This window comes from Trichechus manatus, unplaced genomic scaffold (genome assembly GCF_000243295.1).
Source record: "Trichechus manatus latirostris isolate Lorelei unplaced genomic scaffold, TriManLat1.0 scaffold00056, whole genome shotgun sequence".
Classification (NCBI taxonomy): Eukaryota; Metazoa; Chordata; class Mammalia; order Sirenia; family Trichechidae; genus Trichechus; species Trichechus manatus.
In genome coordinates, this window is record NW_004443992.1 from 9,120,136 (window position 1) to 9,145,621 (window position 25,486).

The 25,486-nt window shown below is 36.3% G+C and overlaps 1 protein-coding gene across 1 annotated transcript in view; it reads right to left on the bottom strand.

Annotated features, from left to right (window-relative positions):
* Window positions 1-25,486, bottom strand: part of ALS2 (alsin Rho guanine nucleotide exchange factor ALS2) — an 81,969-nt gene that overhangs the window by 13,682 nt on the left and 42,801 nt on the right. Inside the window, exons 11-25 of the mRNA XM_004378227.2 lie at window positions 23,856-24,036; window positions 21,702-21,767; window positions 18,145-18,307; window positions 14,137-14,268; window positions 13,620-13,748; window positions 12,702-12,772; window positions 12,239-12,305; window positions 11,698-11,900; window positions 11,518-11,583; window positions 10,516-10,614; window positions 9,812-9,976; window positions 8,652-8,763; window positions 8,356-8,433; window positions 5,198-5,331; window positions 3,946-4,113 (exon numbers count right to left, since the gene is read on the bottom strand). Of these exons, the coding sequence (XP_004378284.1) occupies window positions 3,946-4,113; window positions 5,198-5,331; window positions 8,356-8,433; window positions 8,652-8,763; window positions 9,812-9,976; window positions 10,516-10,614; window positions 11,518-11,583; window positions 11,698-11,900; window positions 12,239-12,305; window positions 12,702-12,772; window positions 13,620-13,748; window positions 14,137-14,268; window positions 18,145-18,307; window positions 21,702-21,767; window positions 23,856-24,036 (1,834 nt within the window). The remainder of the gene's footprint in view (window positions 1-3,945; window positions 4,114-5,197; window positions 5,332-8,355; window positions 8,434-8,651; window positions 8,764-9,811; window positions 9,977-10,515; window positions 10,615-11,517; window positions 11,584-11,697; window positions 11,901-12,238; window positions 12,306-12,701; window positions 12,773-13,619; window positions 13,749-14,136; window positions 14,269-18,144; window positions 18,308-21,701; window positions 21,768-23,855; window positions 24,037-25,486) is intronic.

Sequence of the window (25,486 nt, forward strand, 5' to 3'; positions counted from 1 at the left end):
CGCATAAACCAGAGACTTCATCAGCCTGAGACCAGAAGAACTAGATGGTGCCCGGCTACCACCAATGACCGCCCTGACAGGGAACATAACAGAGAGTCCCGGATGGAGCATGAGAAAGGTGGGGTGCAGAACTCAAATTCTAGTAAGAAGACCAGACTTAATGGTCTGACTGAGACTGGAGGATCCCTGGAAGGCAGGGTCCCTGGATTCTGTATCAGCCCAGAACTAAAACAATTTCCGAGGCCAACTCTTCAGACAGGGATTGGACTGGACTGTGGGACATAAAGTGATATTTGTGAGGAGTGTGTCTCTTAGCTCAAGTAGATACAAGAGACTAAATGGGGAGTTCTGTCCAGAGGTAAGATGGGAAGGCAGAGAGGGTTAGGAGCTGGTTGAATGGACATGGGGAATCGGGTGGAAATGAGGAGTGTGCTGTCACAGTATGGGGAGGGCGATTAGGGTCACATAACAATGTATGTATAATTTTTTGTACAGGAGACTAGCTTGAAATGTAAACTTCATTTCAACTACAACAATAAAAAAATGAAAATAAAAAAAAAGTTTAACCCTAAAAAAAAAAAAATGAGCTCAAGGAGCAAGGATAGAAACAAGGACACTCCAACAGGTGGCAAGGTATGCACATAATGGGTGAAGGGAAGCTTTCGGTGAAGAGGCTAAGACAAAACACACACTAGAAATTTTTGGTAATGGCATTCCATCATTAGATTACAACCAATAAGAAATTAGAAATAACGCACAGTGTTGTTATATTTTTCTAGATAAACAAATTATATCTTTGTGGTAGCAACATGGTTTTATATAAAAGTTCATTTACTTTCATTCCTCAGTAACACTCAACAGTTAACCAACGTGAACCAGAGAGCTAAGGTCTCAGCGTCTACAGTGAGGGACTATGTCAATGAAGACTGATGATCTACTTCACACACAGGGGCCAGCCCATGGCTTTGATCAATTACGTGAGTTTCCAATTGTGAACGTCACGAATGAAATACTATAATCAGTTCCCATTTATTCCAAATATAGGTAAAAATACTTTTTTCGACACTTGATTTCTAAAAAACAAAACAACACACACACTAAGCAAAAAACACAGACACTAAGGAAGCACCTGACACATGTAAATGAAAATCAGCATAAGAAGGATTTTAAAAATCAAGTGTATGTAGTTACACACACAGATCAAAGGTGAGCTCTCTGACATTTTAAAAATAAAGACAGCTCAAACAAAACGTTACCTAGAATTATACTCAACAAAGTTTCAGTTAATTACTAACTTGTAGCAATTAGCAAGTTCTTTAGGTCCAAAAGATAAACATGCTTGTGGGAGTTACTGGTCAAGTTACAGAACAAAGAAATAGGAAGAAAGGCAGATGGAGAAAAGATACGCAGAATAGGAAAGCAAAGGAGAAAATAAGGAAAAGGAGAAAAAGAGAAAGAAAAGCACATCAGTAACTTCCTGCAGTACTTTAAAAATTTCTGGCCTCCATGGTTTCTGATGAGAAATCTGCAGTCACTTGAATTACTGTTTCTAAGTAATGCATCATTTTTCTCTAGCTGTTTTCAAGTTTTTTTGTTTGTTTGTTTGAATCTGAATATGATGTGCCTGGGCACGGATTTCTGGGGGTTTATCCTGGATAGAATTTGCTCAGTTTCTTGAATCTATAGGTTCATGTCTTTCACCAAACTTTAGAACCACTATTTCTTCAAATATTTTTTCGGCTCAGGATTCTTTCTCCTCTCCCTCTAGAACTCTAATGGCACAAATGTCAGACCTTTTGTTGTCGCCCCACATGTCCCTGAGGCTCTGTTCACTTTTTTTCCATTCCTTTTTCAATTGTTCAGACTGGATAATTTCTGTTGATCTATTTTCACATTACTGGCTTTTCTGCTGTCATCTCTATTCTGACATGAGTTCACTTAGTGAGCCCTTTAGTTTGGTAATTATATTTTTCGGTTCTAAAATTCTGACTTAGTTTTTCTTTATATCTTCTGTTTCTTTGCAATACTTCCTATTTTAATATTTGTTTCAAGGGTATTTTTCATTGCTCACTTTAGCATTTTTATAATAGCTGCTTTAAAGTTCTTATCAGATAATTCCAACATTTACGTCATCTCATTGTTGATGTCTGTTGATTGTCTTTCCCCAAGTGATTGCTGAGTAATTTTGGTTTCTATCCCAGACATTTTGAGTATTATAAGATTGTGGATCTTCTTTATATCTTGTGGAGAATGCTGACATGCAAAAAATACAGGCCTGAGACTGTTACCTTTGAAGGAGCTACTAGCAAGGTTGGACCTTGGCTGGTGTCTGGGAACTAAACTTCAAAAAAGTTCCCTATACCAATTTGAAATGTTCCCTAACTGATAAGGGTGTTTTGCTGTGCCTAGACTATACAAATATGTGTTTTATAGTGAAAAATTGCTTTTCTTCTGGGGCTCTGGAATTTTCGTAGTTGCTAGCCACAAGGTGCCTACGTGACCAGCCCCCAATAAAAATTTGGGCACTGAGTCTCTAATGGGCTTCCATGGGCAGACACAATGCACATGTGTGACTGTATTTCACTGCTGGGAAGAGAGTGTGCTCTATTTGACCCTCATAGGAGGGCGTGAACACAAGAAGATTGCACACGGATTCCTCCAGACTCCGCTTGTGTCTTCTTCTCTTATGATTTGGCTGTGTATCCTTGCTTTGTTATAATAAATCTTACCTCTGAGTATGATTGCATGTTGAGCCTTATGAGTCCTTCTAGTGATTCACTGAATGTGTGGGGGGTCTCGGAAACCCATATAACAGTTGATATTTTTGTTTCAGCCTTCTGTGAGCTATGGTTCCAATGTCAGTTCACTTTTCAAAGACTTTGCAGTGCTATCTGTGTCTGTCCCATGAGTCTGCCACTCAGTGGTCAGTCTGAGATCAGGGTAGAGGTCTGCTCATTAGCTCAGTTCTCCAAGTCTTTGCTATGCTAATTAGGATCAAATCTACTCATGTGCAGATCAGGGGTGAGCCCAGGGGTTCATAAACAACTTTGCAGGGTTGCTTTCCTGAGCTCCTCCCTCTCCACTATCTTCACAGAACTTTCTGGTACCCTCAGCTCCTCTTTTAGGTTCTCTGGCTAGAAACTGCCCACTTTCAAGGCTGTGCCACATCTAGTGCCAACGATGGGAGGAGAGAGAGGCCAAAAAAGCAATGGGGTTTAGCTTTGCCCTCTTGGACCTAAGGATCCACCAAACAGGGCAGGAAGGTTCTAGTCCATAAGTTTTGGCTGCTCTAGCCACTGCTGTTGCCACCCCTGACATGGGGAACTTCCCAGGGATTGAGGCATGAGAGAATGAAGAAAAAGAGGAGAAAGAAAACCTGGGGGATACCCTCCATCACATCTATGCTTTAGGAGTTCCTTCTTCTGCTCTTTGAGCTAGAACCAAAGGTTTTTCCCTGGCTCTCTGTCTGCCTGCACTGCATTGCTTACTTCCAGATTTCAGGTTGTGTTGAGGTCAGGTCAAGGGATATTGGAGGAAAAAAACCAGTAAACTCACCACTGGTTCAGTGGTACTTTGAGTTCTGGTGTTCTTCCCCAATTCACTTGCTGATATTTACTTCAGAGTTCTCAAATAGCTGTGTATACATTCTGTCCAGGCTTGGTTGAGTTCAGTAGAAGATAAAGCTATTCATGCATTCTGTCCAAGTTTTACAGTTAATTTGAAACAAAAAACCAGCTGTTTCATAGGTTCCCATGACCACCCACATGTTCAGTGGTTCATTAGAAGGCCTCAGAAGACACTTTACTACATCTTACTTGGAAGCAGAAGTATATCAACTTTTAAATTATGTTTTTAATTAAATGTAGAGGAGGTCTGACTATTTACTGGTTTTAAGTTTCATCTTCCTAACACGCTCTTCCACATGCTGGGTAGGCATTCACTCACCTGTCTCTGTGTTGGCGCCGACTGGTGGTCAGGGCCACAGCAATATTGTCCCATGCTTTCCAAACTTCCCCTTGGCCTGGGATCTCACAGCCCAGCTGGCGCCAACATTCATCAAACACTGCTTTCCACTTTTCATCAGCCGACACTGCCAGGTTTCCAAGTTTCCTGCTAATAAAGTCATGTCAACCTTTTATTAATCACTTCTTTTGTGCAAAAATGGACCTGAAGAGTAGAAATTTTCTAATGCACAACTGGGAATGCTTCTGTGACAAAAACTGCCTAGGCTGATGGTGGTTCCACTGTAAAAATACTGAATGAAAGTTTTAAAGGGATGGTTTTTAGCTATTTACGGTTGATTAGATATGAAAGTGTATAGATCGTTAAGTACAAAGCATATTAGAATCAACTCCTCTGCTTTCTACAGTTTCACAGAATTGATTTTGTAAAACTGATTCCTGTTAAAACAAGGACTTTGTGCTCTGCACATCTCACAATGAGAAATGTGAAATGTATTATATAAGAAGTTCTAAAAATACTCTAAGAATAAACATTGTACAGAAAATACATCAAGCTCACATCAGAACAAAGAATCTGAGATGCTATCAAAATACAAAAACAAAGCTGGAATGAATTAAGGGAAATGACACATACGAACAACATGAGGAAGAAAATAGTATACTTAGATTTTGCCTTTTTTTCACCATATATGCAGATTATACTATTCCACTTCGTATATATGGACTTGATCTTTACTCTTCAAAATCAAGTTTGCATAGGGGTTCCACTTAAGAATGCTCTCTTTCAATCACCTCCACCATTAACAACAGGATCACTCCCACACATGGTCCTTTTATTTTAAACATCTAAGCTCTAAGACTCAGACTCTATAGTGGTATCAGTTGACCAATCAAGGAGGTTACACTTCATTTAAAAAAAAAAAAAAATTTTTTTTTTGAAATGGTATATCTTTGGCTATGTATATTTTCACCAAAAAAAAAAAAAAGAAAAAAAAAGGTCAAGAAGGGAGAGGGTTGACATCTCGTGGAGTTGTTAACCAATGTCATAAAACAATGTGTGTACTACTGTTTAATGAGAAACTATTTGTTGTGTAAACCTTCACCTGAAGTACAATAAAAAAAAAAAAAAGACTTTAAAAACTTGATTCTGCATTTAAGATATTAACCAGCTTTGATAAAAGCAAGACAACTCAAGATACTCAAGAATTAATCCAGAACTAACACTAGTTACTCACAAAACTTTGGGTCTGTCTTTGTCACTCTCATACAGACTTGGTTTGAAGTAGGTTCCAGTGATTTTTATCCCAGATCCCCATTCTCCACTAAAAAAGCCTTCAACGTAATCTCCATTTGGCATAGTCAGTGTTCCCTAGGTAAAGTTAGAGGGAAAAATGTGAAATTAGAGGAAAGATTTTCAATACTACAGCTAACATCATAATTATGATGAAAGACTGAATGCCTTCCCCCTATGAGTAGGATTAAGACAAGGATGTCCACTCTTACCACTTCTATTCAAAATTCTACTAGAGGGTTTAGTTACTGCAATGAGGCAAGAAAAAATAAAAATCAAGAAAAAATAAACACTAAATGGTTAATGTTGCCCTTTTTAACTTACTCTTTACTAGTCCACACACTTCAAAAAAAAAAAAGCAAATAGTGTATACATGCATGTACAAAAATATATATGAAAATAATTCATGAGTCAAAGAACAAATAATAAGAAAAATTGGAAAATATTTTGAGCTGAATGAAAACAAACACATAACATATCAAATTTTACAAGATGCTGCTAAAGCAGTGCTTGGGGGAAATTTAGCTGTAAATGCATATATAAAAAAAGAATAAAGATCTCGACATCAATAATCCTGGCTTTCACCTTACAAAACCAAAAAAAGAGGAGCAAATTAAACCCAAAGAAACAAGGAGGTAGGAAACAATAAACATTAAAGCAGAAATCAGTAAGATAGAAAACAGGGGAAAGAAGTAGAGAAAAATCAATGAAGCCAAAACAGTTTTTTGAAAAGATCAATAAAATGGAAAAAATTTAGCTAGACTGATCCAAAAAAGAGCAAAGGAAGAAAGAAGGCACAAGCTACCAAAATCAAGAATGAAAAAGAGAATATTATTACCAACCATACAGAAATTAAAAAGGTCATAAGGGAATACTAGGAGATCAATTTTATGCCAACAAATTAGATAACTTAGATGAAACAGAAGAATTCCTAGAGACACAAATTACTAAAACTGACTCAAGAAGGAACTGAAAATCTAAATAGACTTATAACAAGAAACTGAATTAGAAAGTTAAAATCTTCTCACAAAGAAATGCCCAGGTCCACTGGCTTCACTGGTGAATTCTCCCAACATTTAAAAATATCAAGGCTTCATAAGCTTTTTCAGAAAATAGAGGAGAAAACATTTTTCAATTCTATGAGGTAAGTATTACCTTAATTCCAAAGGCAAACAAAGACATACCATGAAAAGAAAACTACAGGCCAATATCCCTCAATAAATACAGATGCAAAAATCTTCAACAAAATATTAGCATTAAATCCAACAACATGTAAAATGGATTACATCATGACCAAGTGCGATGTATCCTAGGAAAACAAGGTTGGTTGCTAAACACAACATATTAACAAAATAAAGGATAAAAACCAGATGGTCAGCACCTTAACAGAGGCATAAAAATAGCTTTGACAAAATCCGAAATTCATTCATGATAAAAACTCACAACAAATTAAGAACAGAAAGGAACTTCCTCAATCTGGTAAATCTATGAAAAACCTTAAGCTAACATCATATTTAATGGTGAAAGACTGAATGCTTTCCCTCTAAAGAGTGGGAACAAGGCTATAATATCCACTCTTACCACTTCTATTAACATTCTACTAGAGATTCTATTCATTGCAACCAGGCAAAAAAAAAGAAATAAAAGCCTTCCAAATTACGAAGTAAGAAGTAAAACTATCTTTATTTGCAGACAACATGATATTGTACGCAGAAAATCCTAAGAAATCTGCACACACACACACACACAAACTACTAGAACTAATAAATTCAGCAAGGTTTCAGGATAAAGGAACAAAATTTAAAAAATTAATTGTATTTTGATATAACAACAATGGACAGCCCGAAAATGAAATTTAAAAAAAAAAAAATTCTATTCACGACAGCATCAAAAAGAATACTTAGGAATAAATTTAACCAAAGAAATATAAGACTTATACACTGAAAACTACAAAATATTGCTGAGAAAAATTAATACTCTAATTAAGTGGAGAGACGATTATGTTCATGAATTGGGAAATTCAATATTATAAAGATGTCAATTCTCCCCAAATTGATCTAGAGATCCAACGCAATTGCCATCAAAATCCCAGCAGGCTTTCTTTCTGCTGCTTCTTTTTTTTTTTTTTTTACAAAATTTCACAAGCTAATCCTAAAATTTATATAGAAAGGCAAAGGATTCAGAACAGCCAAACGATTTTGAAAAAGGACAAAGTTGGAGGACTTACACTTCCTGGTTTCACCACTTACTTGAAATCTATAGTGTAATCAAGACAGAGCGGTATTGGCATAAGAAGAGATATAAATAGAATCCAGAATAAGCACATTTTATGGTCAATTAATTTCATAATCAGGTGCCAAGAAAATTTAATGATAAAAGGATAGTCTTTTCAACAAATGGTGCTGGCACAATTGGGTATCCACAGGCTAAAAGATAAATTTAGATTGTTATATATTCTAGACATTATATTATATTACATAATAATATAATATAGTAGCATAATAGTAGTCTTATAACTACATTATAGACTCTTAAATTATACATCATATTATATGATAATATAATAACACTGCTCTCCAAAAGTCCTGCCACAGTCCTTTTTCGTGAAAGTTTCAGCAGCCTGATATTAGAGAGTGGATTATAGGCAGGACTGTGGAGAGCGACAGACATTCAAAGCAGCACGATCAGCTGCCATATTTCAGCAGACCACAGCAGTGTGTTTCCTATTGGGTCAAAATCTGACAGGTAACAGATTTGGTTGCTGTGCAACGCATACGCAGCCCTTGTTTATGATGGCAATTACTGAACCATTTTGAACTAGTTCAAAGCTCCGAGTCTAACTTACAACTTTTTTTTATGAATCATATTTTTGATGTAATATCTAAGAAATCTAGGTCATTAAAATTTTCTTCTGTGTTGTCTTCTAAAAGTTTTAGAGTTTTAGCTCTCATATTTAGGTCCATAATACATTTTGAGGTAGCTTTTGTGTATCGCTGAATTGTATAGTTAAAACAGGTAAGTTTTATGGCATATAGTTTTTTCAAAAAGTCTAGGAAAAGAATTAAATATTATAGTAGAGACAGAAAGAAGAAAGTTTCCAACCTTTCCACTAAGAGTCCAGTCATCTGAAAATTCTCCCTCATAGATAGTATCATCTTCAGAAAGTAAAACTCCATTTCCCTATTGTGAAGAAACAAAACAAAAATCACAACACGTACAATGCAGAATAACTTGAGTATGTGCAGCCATATCCCCAAAGCCTTAAGTAATCTTAAAAGACAAGAAAAATAGTACTAAGAGGCTTAGAACATTAATAAAAAGACAATTAAAAAAAAATAAGGACATAGTATATATTTTTTAAAAAGTCAATAGTAACTATATGGAAATATTCCACTTACCATCATTTTATTAAGGTTAAAGTTGCCTTCATAGTATAATCCAAACTGAGTAACTACGACACCGTTCCCTTGACATACATCATCTTGCCACATTCCCATATACTTCTCTCCCCTGCATGAGAATTTTTTAAAAAAGAAAAAAAAAAAAAAATACAATGCTGGTAAGGATAAAGTCAGGGAGAAACTATCACATGGGAGATATCCACCATCTCTACTAGGTTGGTATCTGTTAATTATGTCTCCTCAAACAGGACAAAGTGATAGCAAAAGACTTACTCAGAATAATGTTCTCTAGTATATACTCCATGTACTTCTTAGGTAACTTTAAAATATATAATTGAAAAGCAGCAAGATGCCAAGAATTCAACTCTAAATAATTTCATCTAAAATGTAATAAGCAGAATCAAATCTATGCACAATTTTCTCTTATTCAAAAGTTTACAAACTTAAAAATGAGCCATAAACAAGCCTCATTTTTCACCTACTAAAATGCAGAGAAAACTCCATTACAAAGATAAAACGTTTGTTAAATAATCATGAAGTTTAATGATAACAGCAAAATCTTTAAATCTCATATTATGGAAGCAGTAGTAATTAATAACACAAAAAGCGGGGGGTGGTCCTTAAAATTAGACCAAACCAAATATGGAGGCAAAAGAACTACATTCCTCCCTAAGGTTTAGTTACCTGAATTTAACTAAGCTTGATTCCGAGTTTCTGGCATGGTAACAAGTCTCTGATCTGATAGGAAAACCTAAGCAAAAAGGTGTTTAGATACCATTCTATAACCCAAAAGGGAATTTCCATTGGTTTCCTCATCTTTCATTCTTTCATCTTTCTATCGATTGCACTAAAGGCTTTTTTTTGTATAACAGTTAAACGTTTGATAACCTCTCTGAGACACTAAAACCTTTGCATGTGTGAGGCTTTAACGAAAATGGTATCAATGGTAATTGTGAATGATCCTGATCTGGTAAAAGTGACCTATTGTTTGGTCTACAAAAAATGGATAAAATGATACTGAAAATCCTGTTTTCTTATTACAAGTTTTCTCAACACTATTAAGATACTCAGACTTTATAAAGTTATCATTGTTTTTGGAGAAGTATAGGAACCTTATCCTCACATTAAACTTTGAGATAAGCAGCAGAATACTGTACCTAGTGATATCATCAAAGACACCATATCCTGCTTTCTTATCCATTACCCACTGGCCAATGAACATACTGGGAGAAGAGGAAGTCAATTTTCCACTTCGTAGAAGCCCATGACCATGACGCATGTTATCTTGAAAACAGCCTTCAAACACTTCCCCAGAGGCATAACTGCGGGTAGAAAAAATGGGTGAAGATCACACTCGACTTCGGTTCTCATCTCTACAAAGTTTAGGAAATCCAAAACTATGATCAAGTTTCAGTGGTAGTTATAATTATTTGTTATATGACTATTTTTCACCAATCAAAAATCTCATTTTTTTATGATGGAGGCTAAGAAGTTAGAAAAAAATTGTGCGCTGATTCCCTCAAGTGGAAAAGAAATAATGAGTGTCTCTGAGAGGGGAAAATGATGGGTTTTATCCACATTAGAGTTGAGAAATAAAAATAAGATAAATTTATAGGCAAAACATTTAGGAGACTCTGAGAAAATTATGGTTCATAAGGCTTGTACAATTTAGGTAAGAACTAATGTTTTCACCTTTTGATAAGAGAGGTTGATCTTTAAAAGAAGACTTTACCACAGTTTCAGTCATTCGAAGAGTATATAAAATACTATTTCTCGGAAGTTTTGGTTACACAAACATTTAGGTTTACACTGGTTCTTTGAAAAAGCAACACCAATCCAATAACCTTTCCAATTTTATTACCTGTAGATTCCTTGACCACACATTTTTCCTTCTTTCCAATGGCCCACATAATGGTCTTCTTTGTTCAATGCTTTGTTTAGGATTCTGTATTCTCCATACCTGCCAACAGGGAAAAAAAAATCAGAGGATGCATATATGACACATTCACCTTTTCTATGTATATATCAGTAAACATTTTGACAAGGAAGATAGAGAAAAGATTTGCCTATAGGACGAAAGGGGTAAATGGGGTCTTGGTTTAAGCTAAGTTGTTTGGCAAATCTTAGAGGAATGGGGCATCAGCCTCACTACACAAAGAGATTGGGTGTTTTATTCAGAACTCTAGCCTCCTGTACTGTGATAAAATAAATTTATCTTCTTTTAAAAAAAATAAAGGCATCACAGAAGTTTATATTACCACACACACACAAAAAAAATCACCTACCCAATATATATAATATTTTTTATATAGTAAAATAAATTACTTCTCTAACATGATGTAAAATACTTCATTGACATAAATTTATCATACAAATATATTTACCATGTTAAAAAAGATGTCAAGCTTATGCAAAATGTCAGAGTATCACTGATAATATATCACTTGGAAGGTCTCCCCTTTAACATATCGTAGAAATTAACGATGACTTAAAACTACTAAACAGAAAATTCTATGTCCCTTTGTGTAAAGGGGGCACTACTGTCTCAACAGTCTCATCATCAACATTACCCAAAGTCCTCAGTCTTCACAACGGAACAATGGGTAGAAAACACAGTTCCATTTTAACGAAAGGCTGTGTGATACATACAGCTATCAAGGTAGTGATTCACTCTTGGTAAATCTGGGCATCCTAGATTCCTAGCTCTCTGCATGCTCACACATCTGCATTATAAGCTTTAATACAATGCATGCATCTCTAAAAATAAAAATATACTAATGTTTTGGAAAATAACTCTGAACACAAAATGTAATTTTTGCCTGAACTTGAATTTACAGTCTCTTGTTTTACACAATTTTCTTACCCATCTTCCAAGCCATTCCTGAACATGCCAGAATACATCTTTCCATCAGGCCACTTCAAAACCCCTCTGGAAAGAATAGGCAAAGAATGATACATGTCAACTGGTATCTTAGATAATCAATACTTTTCCAGTAGTTAGTCAATCATCCTCCTGCTAGGCATAAATTTGAGACATTTTCACCTGCCATGAGGCTTCCCTGAAAGCCAGCGTCCATTATAGGTTGCATCCTTTAGGCGAGGATCCTTGTAGAAAGTATATTTGGCACTGCGGGAAATGGGTGGTTCCTGCCTCTGAATGCTGCTGCCACTTCCATAAGGTGGAAGATCAGATGTTCCCCTCAAAGCCTGATCCACAGCTTGGCTTATAGCCCGTAGCCACTTAGTCTAGGAGCAAAAAAGTAAATGTCAATAAGCTTAAGGCAACAACTCATCAAGCACCGCTTTAAATCCTGTGAGCTTTCCTTGGTGTGAATAATTTTTCTGTCTCTTAATGCTCTTCCTATTAATTAATACTTTTTGGTTCTTGGAATTCATTACTATTTGTTTAAAAGTGATTAAATCATATTTTAAAAAATCCTGTAGTCTTGGTTCAATGAAGATTTGTCAGATGTAACTGTGGACCACTGATCAAATAATAAAAACAATTTTTATTTCTTCTTTACTACCACAGAGACAGAAACAGCCAGCCCAAAGACTGAAAGAAAATACCTTAATGGACTAACCTTTTCCTGGGGTGTTGATGAAATGAGAGAGAACTGCTCCTCAGGTGTAGTTATCTTTAAGCCATTCCTAAAATGTTCACAAGGATAAAATATCAGTAGTTATGAAACCCATCATTACAATATCAATCCTCAAATATGAAAAGCAATTTCAAGAGAAGCAGAGTCAATTAAATGTAAATGTATTCACGCTCTGGGTTTGGTTCCCACAGTGGTAGAGAGGACACAGAGTTACTCTGCTCTGGGAATGAGGATGTGAGCAATGGAGAATCCCTTCCACACCCTATATAAAGGTCCACAGGGACACAGGGGGTGCCCCGTCATGATCTTCACAACAAACCACTACATGTTGGAAGGTGAGCCTCATTATGCAGAGAGCTTTTCTTCCTGTCTAAGGAAAAAACCTGGGTAACAGACGGAAGGAATGGGAGTGGAGGTGGAGGGTAGAAGTAGGAAACCTACTCACACACCACCAGCTTCTTCAGAAAGTGGCTCCGCCCACAGTGTGGCCAAAGGGAAAACATGGTGAGTGGAGAACTGAAAAAGAACATGCAGACATGTTTGAGAAAGTACATGTGGGCCCCAGGGTCTCAGTCCACATACCCTTCTCGTTAAGTCATGTTTGCCCTGCAGTCTCTGCTGCACAAATGCCTTCAAATGGCTAAACCCTCATGAGTGCCACCATCTCTGACACAAAGTCCCTGTAACATGGCTATCCCCAGTAGGCTTGGCCATCTCTGCTCTAAGGATCTCTTCACATGGCTGACATTCTAAGGCTAGAAACTATAAAAGCTCCCTGAAATCTGAAATCCAGCCTGTACTACAAATACAAGCTGTAGCTAAACATTCTCTTTTATTTGACAGTTTCAGAGAAATCACACTAGTTTTTTTATATAAATTAGTAGTATAATTAATTAAATAAGCTCAGTACTCCACCTTCCAGGATGTTTTCTTTTTTAAATTTTTTGTGTGTGCGAAAATATATACAGCAAAGGATATACCATTTCAATAAATTCTACATGTACAATTCAGTGATATTGTTTACACTCTTCAAGTTGTGGAACCATTCTCACTATCCCTTTCCAAATTATTCCATCACCATCAGTGTATAGTCACTGCCCCCTAAGCTTCTCATCTAACCTTTTGAGACACTGTTGTCAATTTATTTCTACATAGGTAAATCTTTGAAAGAGCACAATGCTCAAAGCAGGCATATCTTACTAATTAAGCTAAACTGTTGTTTGGTTCAAAGTGGACTTCCGAGAAAAATTTTGGTGTGAGGTTTAAGGTTTAAAGATTATCTCAGGGCAATAGTTTCAGGTGTCCATCCAGCCTCAATGGCTCCAGAAGGCTAGGAACTCTTAAGGTTAGGAACCCAGCCTACCTGGGCATGGACCAAGGCATCATTAAAGAGGATGAACCAATTCACAGAAAATCTCCCAGCATGCTGTAGAGATAGGGCTCGGTTACTGCTCTCACACAGCAGTCGACGCTCTGGCTTCCTCAAGGAATCCTGGAATTAAAAAGAAAACACAAAGGCAAACAATTAAAACTATTTTAATATGCAAAGAGACAATGAAAAAGATACAAATCACATTTAGGGGAATTTGTTAGTCATAGCTTATCTTGATGTTAAATGAAGATGGGTCCAAACACTTCATAAAATTAGAGCTCAGAGATTAAAAAGAAGGCAGGAATAAACTAAAGAAGATGAGTCTTCAGAGAGGATTTCTGGAACTGAGGAAAGGTGTTGATATTTGAGTACCCACTGCTATGGTCTTAGGCATTTTAGAAATGGGGTCATTAAACCATTTATTGCCATAAACAGTGAGGAATAGAGAAAATTATGGCAGTTGTTAAGGAAATGCCTGCTGTTTGTAATGACAATTGGCACAGTTTACCGTCATTTTTCCAGGAAAGGTCTTCCAGAAGCCCAGCGTGTATTCTGCTTCCTTCCTTTTCCTGCCGAGATGGAGAGCAAGAGACTCATAACAAGAACTGGAATCCTGCAGTTTCTGGTATTCTGGAGAAGTCTAGAGGCCAACAATTAAGGAAAAAATTAAAAATAAGAGACAACTCCTCAGTGTAATTTAGTTATGTAATATTTAAGCTTAGGGAGAAAATTCTGCTCAAGAACAGATGTGGTGCATGAAAGGGAGCTGGGCAAAGAAGATTGGTTCCAGAAAAACTCTACTATATGCAGATATATATTACATATGAAACGGGAATAACTCAAGGAGGAAAGAAACAAATACTGGCAGTTGTTATAAACAGAACTCAGGATAGAAGAGGAGTTCTCAAATGTTTTGGTCTCAGGACCCCTTTATTTTGCTTATGTAGGTTATATGTATTAACATTTACCATAATTAGAAAATAAAACTGAGAATTCTTTATTAATTCATTTCAAGATGAAATAACATTTTAAGTAAAAAATAACTTTTTCCAAAACAAACAAAAAACTAGTGATGAACGTGGCATTGTTTTACATTTTTGTAACTCTCTTTATTATGTGGCTTAAAAGATGACAGCTGGATTTTCATATCTGCCTCTGTCTGCATTTAATCTGTTATGATATGTGTGGCTGAAATATGTATCATAAGATATATAGTTGGAAAAGGGAGGAGTATTTTAATAGTCGTTTCAAATAACTAGGGGATATTCTCCTTTGATAGCATAGCACAACTTGAGTGGTAGTTTCTTAAAGGTAGCTGCAATGTGGAATCTGAAACTGTATCAATGAAGTTTTCATATTCTGTTACAATAAAATCCATTGGTCATGGTGCACTCTGAATAGATCTTTTATCCATGAATGATCCTGTAACATCATGAATTGGTCATTTGGAAAATATTGCTTCACTGCATTAATAATCCCACTGTTGATACATTATACAATATTAGAACGAATCTCATCAGAGAAAGTCTTTTAAGTATTGGGAAGCTGTCAAGCTCACAATGGTAGATACATGTTTCCCAAAATTCTAATTTTTGTTTGAAAGCTCAGATTTTATCATTGGCAACAAATACTGTCAGTTGTTTTCCTTGAAGTGACAGACTCATTTACTCATTTTTGAGAAAATTTCTGCCAAATGCTCAAATCTGAATAACCATGGTTAGCCTGTAGGTTGTTCTCTCAAATTAAAAAAAAAAAAAGGCAACCAAGTTCAGCTCTCAACTGAAACAGCTGCACCAGCGTTTTTCCTTGATACAACCATCATACTTCGGTATGTGGCAGAACTGCTTTATGTATACATCTTATTTCATCACAAGGAATATTAAAAAGATGTGTACTCGATGCTTGAGATGCAATACAATCAATAATTTTTACTGCTTCATCAAGAACATTCTTAAGTGAAACTGGTATTTTTGTTTTGTTTTTTAACTGCAAGTGAATGGTGGTTAAGAATACAATGACTACTAGTACTACTACTAGTACAAACTACTACTAGTTTCGTGCCACTGCCTTGGTTCTTGCTAAGGAGCCAGCAGTTTTACCTACCTTTGGTTCTACACCATTTACACCATCAGTGGAAATGTCAACACAGTGAAAATGGCAAACAATGTCTTAGCATTGGAGCCCCGCTGGCACAGTGGTTAAGAGCTCAGCTGCTAACCAAAAGGTTGGCAGTTTGAATTCACCAGCCACTTCCTTGGAAATCCTACGGGGCAGTTCTACTCTGTCCTATAGGGTCACTATGAGTCAGAATCGACTCAATAGTAAAGGGTTTGGTTTTTCTTTTTTGGTATTGTCATGAAAATTTTTGACCTTGGGAAGCCCCCAAAAGGGTCTTTGGAATCCCTAGGGGTCTAGCATACCATGCTTTGGGAACCAATTGCTGGTATAGGGTATAACTGCTGTGCCATGTGTAGAGTGAGCACAAAGTAATATGAAAGGGTGATCCCTCACATTTATCAGTAATTACATTTCACAATTCCTAGAGTAATTCATTTTCATTTTTTCCGTTCAAATCAGTATCTACTACATACAGAATATTCTTCTGAGTGCTAGGGATAAAAAAAAAAAAAAAAAAGTAAGGCATGATCTTTGCCTCCCGGGGGCTTATAACTAAGCAAAAAAGAGAGAAAAACATATAGCATTCCAGAATGCAATGGTTTTGTTAACAGGCTACAGGTCAGAAAAGACAGTAAAGTGAGTAAGATAACAGACTCTGGAGCCAGAGTATCTTGATATCAATCCTGGCTCTGCCAATTCTCAGCTGTGCCTTAATTCTCTCATCTGTAAAATGGGGATATTAATACTTATTTCACAGGATCGATGCAGGGATTAAATGAATAGATACAACAATTTTAGAATAGTACCTGGCACATGGAAGGCATCCAATAAATATTGTTATTTCTATTTTTATCTGGAGAAGGCATACCCACATGTGTGTGCACGCACACACACAATGATGTCTAGGCTATACCTTAGACTTATTAAATTACAATTTCCAGGAATGGAACATAGGTATGTGGTTTTGAATAAGCTCCCACTGATGATTTTGATACCCAACACTGGTTAATGACCCCAGGTATAATGTGTTAAGATAATAAGGGAGAGAGAAAGTGCTAGCAAAACATACAGGAGGAAGCAACTAATTCTTAAGAAATGGAAAGAGGAGAGAAGAGGGTATAGTCAGAGAGGGTTGTTATGGATACAACTGTGTCCCCCCAAAATATGTGTAGTTATACCTGTAGTTATAATCCCATTTGGGAATGGGTTGTCTTTGTTATGTTAATGAGGTAGGATTAGTGTAGGGTGTGTCTTGAGTCAATCTCATCCAAAATATAAAAGGAGATTAAGGAAGCAGAAATGGGAGAAGACAGATGCCTTGCTACATGAAGATCACCAAGGACCTTCCCCCAGAGCCAACACAGACAGAAAGCCTTCCCCTGGAGCTGGCACCCAGAATTCAGACTTCTAGCCTCATAAACTGTGAGAGAATAAACTTCTGTTTCTTAAAGCCACCCACTTGTGGTATTTCTGTGATAGCAGCACTAGATAACTACAACAGGGCTTCACAGCAAAAGCGACTTTTGACTCACGCCTTGAAGGTTGACAATGAAGGGAGGAGTTTTCAGGAAGGAAATAGAGGTCTTTCAGCTAAAATTGAAACCAGACTAACAAAAAGGCCTACAGATCACAGCAGAATCAAATGCAGAAAGCCCACATCAGTTCCGGGCTCACTCTGGAGACTGAAATCTGTCAATAGCAGGAGACAGATCGCATGACTAGAAAGATTCTAAACCTATAAGGGACCCTGGAGTCATTACGGCCTCTCTAGGAGCCTTTGGAGTAGAAATAAGATGAAATCACACATTTGGGTACAGTTTCAAAGGTGAAGGTCTGAGCTTTAACATGCACCCATATCCTAGAATGGTGCTGTTTAGGAATCCACCCAACAGATTTTATGCAGAAACTGGACTAGTTAATATTTGAAAAAATCTTGTAATCCTGTGATTTCTCATATCACACACTGTACTAAGGTGACCCAAACACCTGGCATGAGTCTATCATGAATCTAGGCCACGCGGTAACTCCACTGCCTTACAGGTTATGTGCCAGTATACGGAAAGAAAGGGCTTTAAAGATCTCTGTGTAACTTGTACTCAGGATGCATTCAATAAACTTTGTCAACCACAGAATGCACAGCACTCATAATTAAGGCTCAACTTTAGACAAGGCTAAAAAGGCCCTGAGTGGAAACTGAATCCATAACAAAGAAAACTAGATTTACCTACAATCATACTTTCCTCCTCTTTCATTTCTATGAAGAAAAACAAATTTAATTAGACACATGTAAACTAAAATTAGGAGAGTTCCAGATTTTGTGGTGGCATAGCCCAAACCAACAAACTACTATGATCCTTGGTTTCCCAAGTATCCAAAGAGGATATATATGGGAGCTTACCACTTCAAAACAAGCAGCAAGCTTTAGCAAAACTTTTGCATAATTATGAAGTCGTCTGATTGGCAAGAAAAACAAAGTATTCAGTATTTCCATCAACTGGGTGTTTTCATCGTTCACTTCTGACAAATCCTGTAACAGCTCTTGGTTTTTATATAGGAAATCACTGGAGGTAGAAGAAGAAAGAGATTCACTTAATCATTTTGGTTTTGATAATACACATGACATTAAATAGAAAGTATTTCACTAGATAGTACCTTTTTCATAATGCATATTTTTAGGTGCTAAGAAAGTAGTAGAAGATAAACACAATGAAATGAGCTAGACATAATTTAAAGAATTTCTCTAGCTATAAAATGGAATTTTTGAGTATAAAAAGTAGCAATTGGTAACAATAGTAATAATAACTCTAATAGAAATAGTTATTCAGGGAGTTGTGCCTTATGTTCTTTGAAAATGAACCATGTGTCCCACAGTTTCAGGGAACAATCAGAGGAGACCAGCTGACATCATTACCTGTTAATTTCACAGCCAAAAGTCACAGCAATGAATGGCAAAACTAACTGGTCTAATCAGTTATACTGAAGGAGAAACAAATCTCCTTGCTCCAACAGCAATAGTATGGAATAGTAAAATACTTGTAGTTTCCTCTTTTTTCCTTCAATTGTTGATTACCTAATAAGAGTTTACTACAGGAGAGTAATAAAAAGCTGCAGGCACCAGTACTACAATTAACAGGAAACAGTAAAGCAAACTGCATGTGAAGATTTCAATGCTGAGCTCTTCAAAAGCACTTCAAACTGAAGCTAACATTTAGTTCTTACATGTTCATTATTAAAATTTTATTACAAATTTTAATACTGATTAGCAACCCAAAGAGACTATGCTCACCAGACTTAAATATACTTACAATACTTAAAAGGTTTGTAAAGAACTAAGAGTTAGTGGGACAGAATAATAACTATTATCTGCCACTTACTGTGCAACAACCATGTGCCAGGTGCTACTCTGAGTGCTTTGTAAGCATTATACTACAATTCTTAGCTACAAGGCCTTAGACAGGACGCAATTTCATAACTGTGAAAGGTATGAATGTGTCATTTTATAATCCCTTAGAGAACTATGAGTAAAGAGATGCTTAACCCAGAAATTATGAAATATTATCTTAGAAAGATAGAATAAAAATAGGCATTACTTCCAGGAACCCAAAAGTTCAATGGCACAAATCTGATTGTTTTATAAAGTAATTAAAACAGCATAGAGTGCCCTGGGGAACCTGGCTCAGATTTTTATTTATCTTTGACTTGTCCTGATGTTCCTACTTCCCCCTACTCGTTCTGCTGCCAAGATCAGCTGAGGATACTCATTTAACCTTACGGAAGCGTTCTGCTTTGACCTGCTCCTGAGAGACGGAGGTAAGACAAGGTGAACACATCTCCTCTCTGACCATATTTCTCCTGGATGTTCAGTACTCAGTCCACACTATACCGGAAATGTTCTGACTCTTGTAAACCCTACTGTTTTCCTCAAGTCCTTGCCTATGTCTGTCCCAAAAGGGGCCCTAGTATACTCTCAGGAAATCTGAAACTAGAGACTCTGTTCAGCTTTTCTTTTGGGGGGCATTTTCTATCTACTAGTGGCAATACTGTTCTTTCCTTACATGACTAGGTTTGTGCTTGTTACTCAGATTCTTTAAATAAAAACATTGTTTAGGGACCCCATACCCATTGCCAAAAGTATAAGGGAAAGCAAGAAAATTATCAGCACAGGAGTCAGATTATTTGATAATTGAACAGGGTTCAGGGGAGGAGGTTATGATTGGCAAAGGTTCTTCTAAGGTACTGATAATATTCTACTTATTAATTTAGGTAACAGACACATGGGTGAGGACACTCATTTTATTATACTTTAAACTGCAATTATTTGTTTTACATTCTTTTATATGTATGACATATTGTATAATAATTTTGTTTTAAAAACCTGAAAATATAATAAGTATGTTTAAAATGATGAAAGAAATTTTTAAAGGTAAAAAGATAAAGAGCAAGCATATTTAGACTTCTCCAGAATTGATAAAAGACATGAATCTTCAGATAGTAGGAATGGAAAATAGAGAGTAACACTGTAGTTAAAACAGTAGAGGTGAAAACATCTTGAGATAATGATAGGAATATTATGCCAATACGTTTGAAAACAAGGATGCAATGAACAATTTTCCAGACTATAGATAATTAAAACCCTAAGAAGAAATAGAGACCTGGACAGTTCTATTCATTAAAGAAATCAAATCAGTAAAAATTACCTACAGGAATTGCCCCCATGAAGGCCATTTATTTTTAGAAAAAAATTCTCCCACATCTTCGAAGTACAGATAATCCCTATCTCATACAAACTGTTCCAGAAAAAGATGGAAAGCTCCCCAACTCATTTTTTTTATTTGCTAGTGTAATCTAATTACTAAAACTAGGCAAGTCCAGAAAAGAAGAAAAATCTCATACTCATATAGATATGAAAATCCTAAATATTAGCAAATTAAAACCAGAAATGTATTAAAAAAACATATAACGACCAAATAAATTTATCTTAGGAACTCAAGAATATCTGACATTGAAAAAATAAATTCTTATTCAATTTTTAGGAATTGGAGTAAGCTTTTTAACCTGTAAATGAATTCTACCAAAAACTTAAGGTAATAATCCTTAATGGCACAACAATAAAAGTGTTCCCTCTGAAATAAAAACAGGATAAGGATTTTATTACCCCCTCTATTAAGATATAAGAGCAAAAGAAAACATGGCAAAACATTAATGTCTGTGAAATCTGGGTTGTTGTTGTGTGCCGTCAACTTGATTCTGACTCACAGTGACCCTGTAGGACAGAGCAGAACTGCCTCATAGGGTTTCATGGGCTATAAATCTTTACGGGAGCAGATTGCCAGGTCTTTTCTCCCGAGGAGCTGCTGGTGGGTTTGAATCTTTTGTTTAGCAGCTGAGCACTTAATCATTGCACCACCAGGAGATATTTCATTAATTAAATAAAACTGAACTTCTTTAAATCTGACTTTGTTGCTAGGTCAACACATGCTGAGAAACTACACTGTTCAGAATTACTGGCCTCATTTAAAGAGGCTTCTATATTTATTATTTATCCAGAAGCTAAATACAAATATTTAATAGTTGTGCAATACTTTGCACTTTCCTGTGTACCATAACATACATTATTTGTTCCTCAAAGAAGAGACAGCATTCTCATTTTTCAGATGGAAAGTACTAGGTTAGTGAGGTGAAGAGATTCCTCCGAAGTCTCAGCGATAATAAGTGGTGGCATTAAAGAAGGACCCAGCTCTTATGCCTTTTAGTTCAGTGCTTTTTCAATACCATACTACTTCTAATGATAATCAGGGACTAAGAGCACCTTGTCCTTTGCAAGTTAGTGAAAATCTACATGTTGATTCATTTGATAAAGTGACAAAGTCAAAGCTCTCCCTGGGCAATGACAAACACTATAAAACATGCTCTTTGGTTATTAGAATGATAACGGGAAGGTATGTATTTGCTTACATGGCAGGCTTAGCAAGAAGCTGGAATCCTCCCATAACTAGGAAATTTGTAACAGATGTGCAATACCTTGAGCAAAAAGAAAACACATGGATGTTAGTGTTAAAAATCTCAATTACTTCTTGAGAGTTTTCGAACAAGTACCTGGAACAGATACTTCTTGGTGTCACCAATGAAGAGTTTCACAACTTTTGTGATGTCAACATTCATAAACTGCAAAGGACTGGAGAGATAATCCCAATAACCAGGGGGAAAATGCCATTTTAGTAAAGAAGATATTAAAATAGGAAATTTAAAAAGTCCCAAAGATAGGCTGGAATTTAATCTGTAGATTTTACTTGGTAACTTGATTAACAAACTTGAGAAAATATGATTGAAGTCATTAGTTTTTAATGTAAAATTTTTCTAATCTTCACTTCAGGTTTCCCAATTAAGTCTTCAGAAATGAACAGTAGAGACAGTAAGAAAACATGTTAAAAGAGCTTAAGGGAGATGGCATTAGAAAATCTTGATTAAGCATTGATACACTGCTAGAGAATAAGTATTGCTATATTACTTTGAGCTATGTACACTTCTTCCATATTCCTGGACTGGAAAATGGAAATAACTGACTTTGAGAGAGAAGGTAGGTTTTACAAGTAGAAGGGAGATTCCAATTAAAAATAGCCCAAGGTACCCAAATAAAAGGATTTCAAGCATAAGGCCTGAAGTATCAGAGAACAAAAAGAAGTGAAATAGAGAGATTATGAGATAAACACAAGTCAAAAAAGGAAAATTACACCAGTAAAAGCTGAAACTTTCACACAACAAAAATAAAATCTAGTTTAAAAAAAGTTAGTATCAAATTATCTTACTTCTATTTTTCATGTCTGAAAGATGATGGATTTAAAGACTCAAACCAGGTTATTTCCTTTCAGTCAGTGGCTTTAAATATACTCAGTTTTGCTTAGAATTAAAATCACATACATATATATGCACAAATATATGTAAGTCTGAAAGAAAGTACACTAAGTAGATTAACAATGGTTATTTCTGGTGGTAGGATTATGGAGGATTTTAAATATCTTTTTGATTACCTTTATTTTTATAGCTTTAAAAGTAAATACGCATTGTTTTGTTGTTAGTTGCCACCAAGTCCATTCCGCCTCGTGGTGACCGCATGCACCAGAGGAGAACTCCGCTCCACACGCTTTTCAAGGCTCTGACCTTTCGGAAGCACATCGCCAGGTTTGTCTTCCGAGAAGCCTCTGGGTGGTTACACACCTTTCAGCTAGCAGTCAGCACTTAACTGTTTGCCACCCAGGGAGGCAAACATATATTACTTCTACTATAAATAACCTAAACAAAATACCAACAGAACATGAAAACCCTGAGGGCAGATACTTTTCACTGGCTCCGTGCTGTCGCTGCAGAGTTAGGCATAGTGCCTGGCACTTAGTGGGCCCTTAGTCAATATTTGTTTGATAGATGAGGAATGAGTGAATGAAGAAGAAAAGTTATACTTCAGACCAAAGCATATCCTGATATAAATTAAAGTAACATTAAAATTATGGCTGACATCAAAATGTCAAAATACAAATTAAGAAAAAGTAAAGAATATTTCTAGTTAAGTTTTCAAATACACTTGTGATTTTTTTACTTGAAAAACAGAGAAAACCTTGGATAACTATCCTAAACTTTATTAAGAAAATATCTTTATTTTTAAAGTAGTCTGGTCTTTAAACCCTTCAATTACACAACAGTAAATAACAGACATAAGAACAGCTCCATATTTATAATCAGTAGCTTGTCTTGAAATAATTTGTTTACAGCTACCGTTTCCTCAAATTTGATAACAATTTACTTAAGTAAACAAAATTGGTCTCTAAAAAGCAGATTATGGTACATTTTACGTGAATTAAGCACACTAATATCAATTATTCTGCTAGAACAGAGAATATAAAAACTCATTATTTTTAAACCTTCTCTTTTTCCCCTTAGAGAAAACTAAATTTTAGCAATGCAAAACAATAGTTGGTTTAAGATTAAGATACTGCTTTGCAATTTCTATTACCTTATTATAAATCTCCCTAATCTAGTCTCTTCTGATTAAGGAGCTGTTCTCCTTGACAGAATAACCCTGCAGGGATTGAACATGACACAGGACTGGATACTTGCTCTGTATAACTATCCAAGAAGAGACTTGCATGCTTCAGAATGACCAAACTCCTGGCTTCCTTTATCCCGTGAAGGAAGCTGCTCAGTGAGGTTCCATGCTGACCAATTAGGTAGCACAGCTTGCTGAATCGGCTTGCCACCTCCTGCAACAGCTGGACTGTAGTTACAGTGCCCAAATTTTCTGTAACAAAATAATGATGGTGATAATGAGGGTGACGATGACATAAACTAAGGACCTTATAGTACATCAGGCTACTCATTATCTGAATATTTTCTTATGATCAAGATGATAAATTCCCCTTTCTAAAAATACTTTATATGTTGAGATGTAATTACAACTGTTGTTCTGTGTTGTTGAGTTGATTCTGACTCATAGCAACCTATATGACAGAGTAAAACTGCCCCGTGGGGTTTCCTAGGTTGTAATCTTTACAGGAGCAGATTGCCAGGTCTTTTTCCCCATGGAACAGCTGGTGGGTTTGAACCACCAACCTTTTGGTTGGTAACTGAGCGCTTAACCATTGAGCCACCAGGGCCCCTTGTAATCTCAACTACGGAACACAAATAACGACAGTGTTAAAGAAAGCAACTTCAGAGATCACTGGGTCCAATTGTCTCAGAAGCTTGTTAAGTACAAATTCACGAACCAAAAAAAAAAAAAACCCAACCGCTTGCTGTCGAGTTGATTCTGACTCAAAGCGACCCTATGGTACAGAGTAGAACTGCCCCACAGGGTTTTAAGGTACTGCTGGTGGATTCAAACTGCTGACCTTTTGGTTAGCAGCTGAGCTCTTAACCACTGTGCCACCAAGGCTCCACATATTTACAAGGACCCTATAAATTCTGATTCAGTAGGTCTGGGTTAAGAACCCAGGGTGGATATTTTAAAAAGGGGAAAAAAAATAAAGAGCTTTCCAAGTCATTTTGATGATCAGTCAAATTTGAGAACTACTGAGCTAATACAATCCACTCATTCTGAAGATAAGTAATCTGAAACCAAGAGAAGGGAAGTGAAATATCTGATTTCACACATTGGGACAGAGCATTTGCTTGTCCTGAGTCCAAAGTTCCTGATTTCCAGTTCTTTCATCAGTGAGGCTGATGTGTAGACCAGGTAAGACCAACACAGAATCAGGAACCAGAACAGGGAAAAGGCAGGTATCACTTTCCTTTCAGAGTAATCCAAGAAGTGTGCAGCTTGGGTTGCTGTCTTTCTGTTGCCAAAGGCCCACCAAAAGAAGGTGAATTTATACAACAGAAAATCTACAACATTTTAAAAGGTAAAATCTATTTAAAAGTAAAAACTAATGCAAACAGTCCTCAACTTACAAACAGACTCAATCCAGAAAGACTGTAAGTTAGTTGTTTAAAAAGTAGATCTCCTCCTCTAGAAACAATGGGCTGACCCACATAAGGCAATGTCATCCCAATGTGGCAAAACTGGTGTACTAACATGGCAGATTTAAGTACTAGAGTATTAGGCTGAATAACAAGGGTCCAAGGAATGTAGGAAAGAAAAAGAGAAAGAAAACTTCCTCTCCGTTTTCTGACTACAGGGTCAAACCTAGGAAAAATTTTGACATAGAAGAAATTTAACTTCAATAGCCTCCTCATTCTGCATTCCTTTCTAA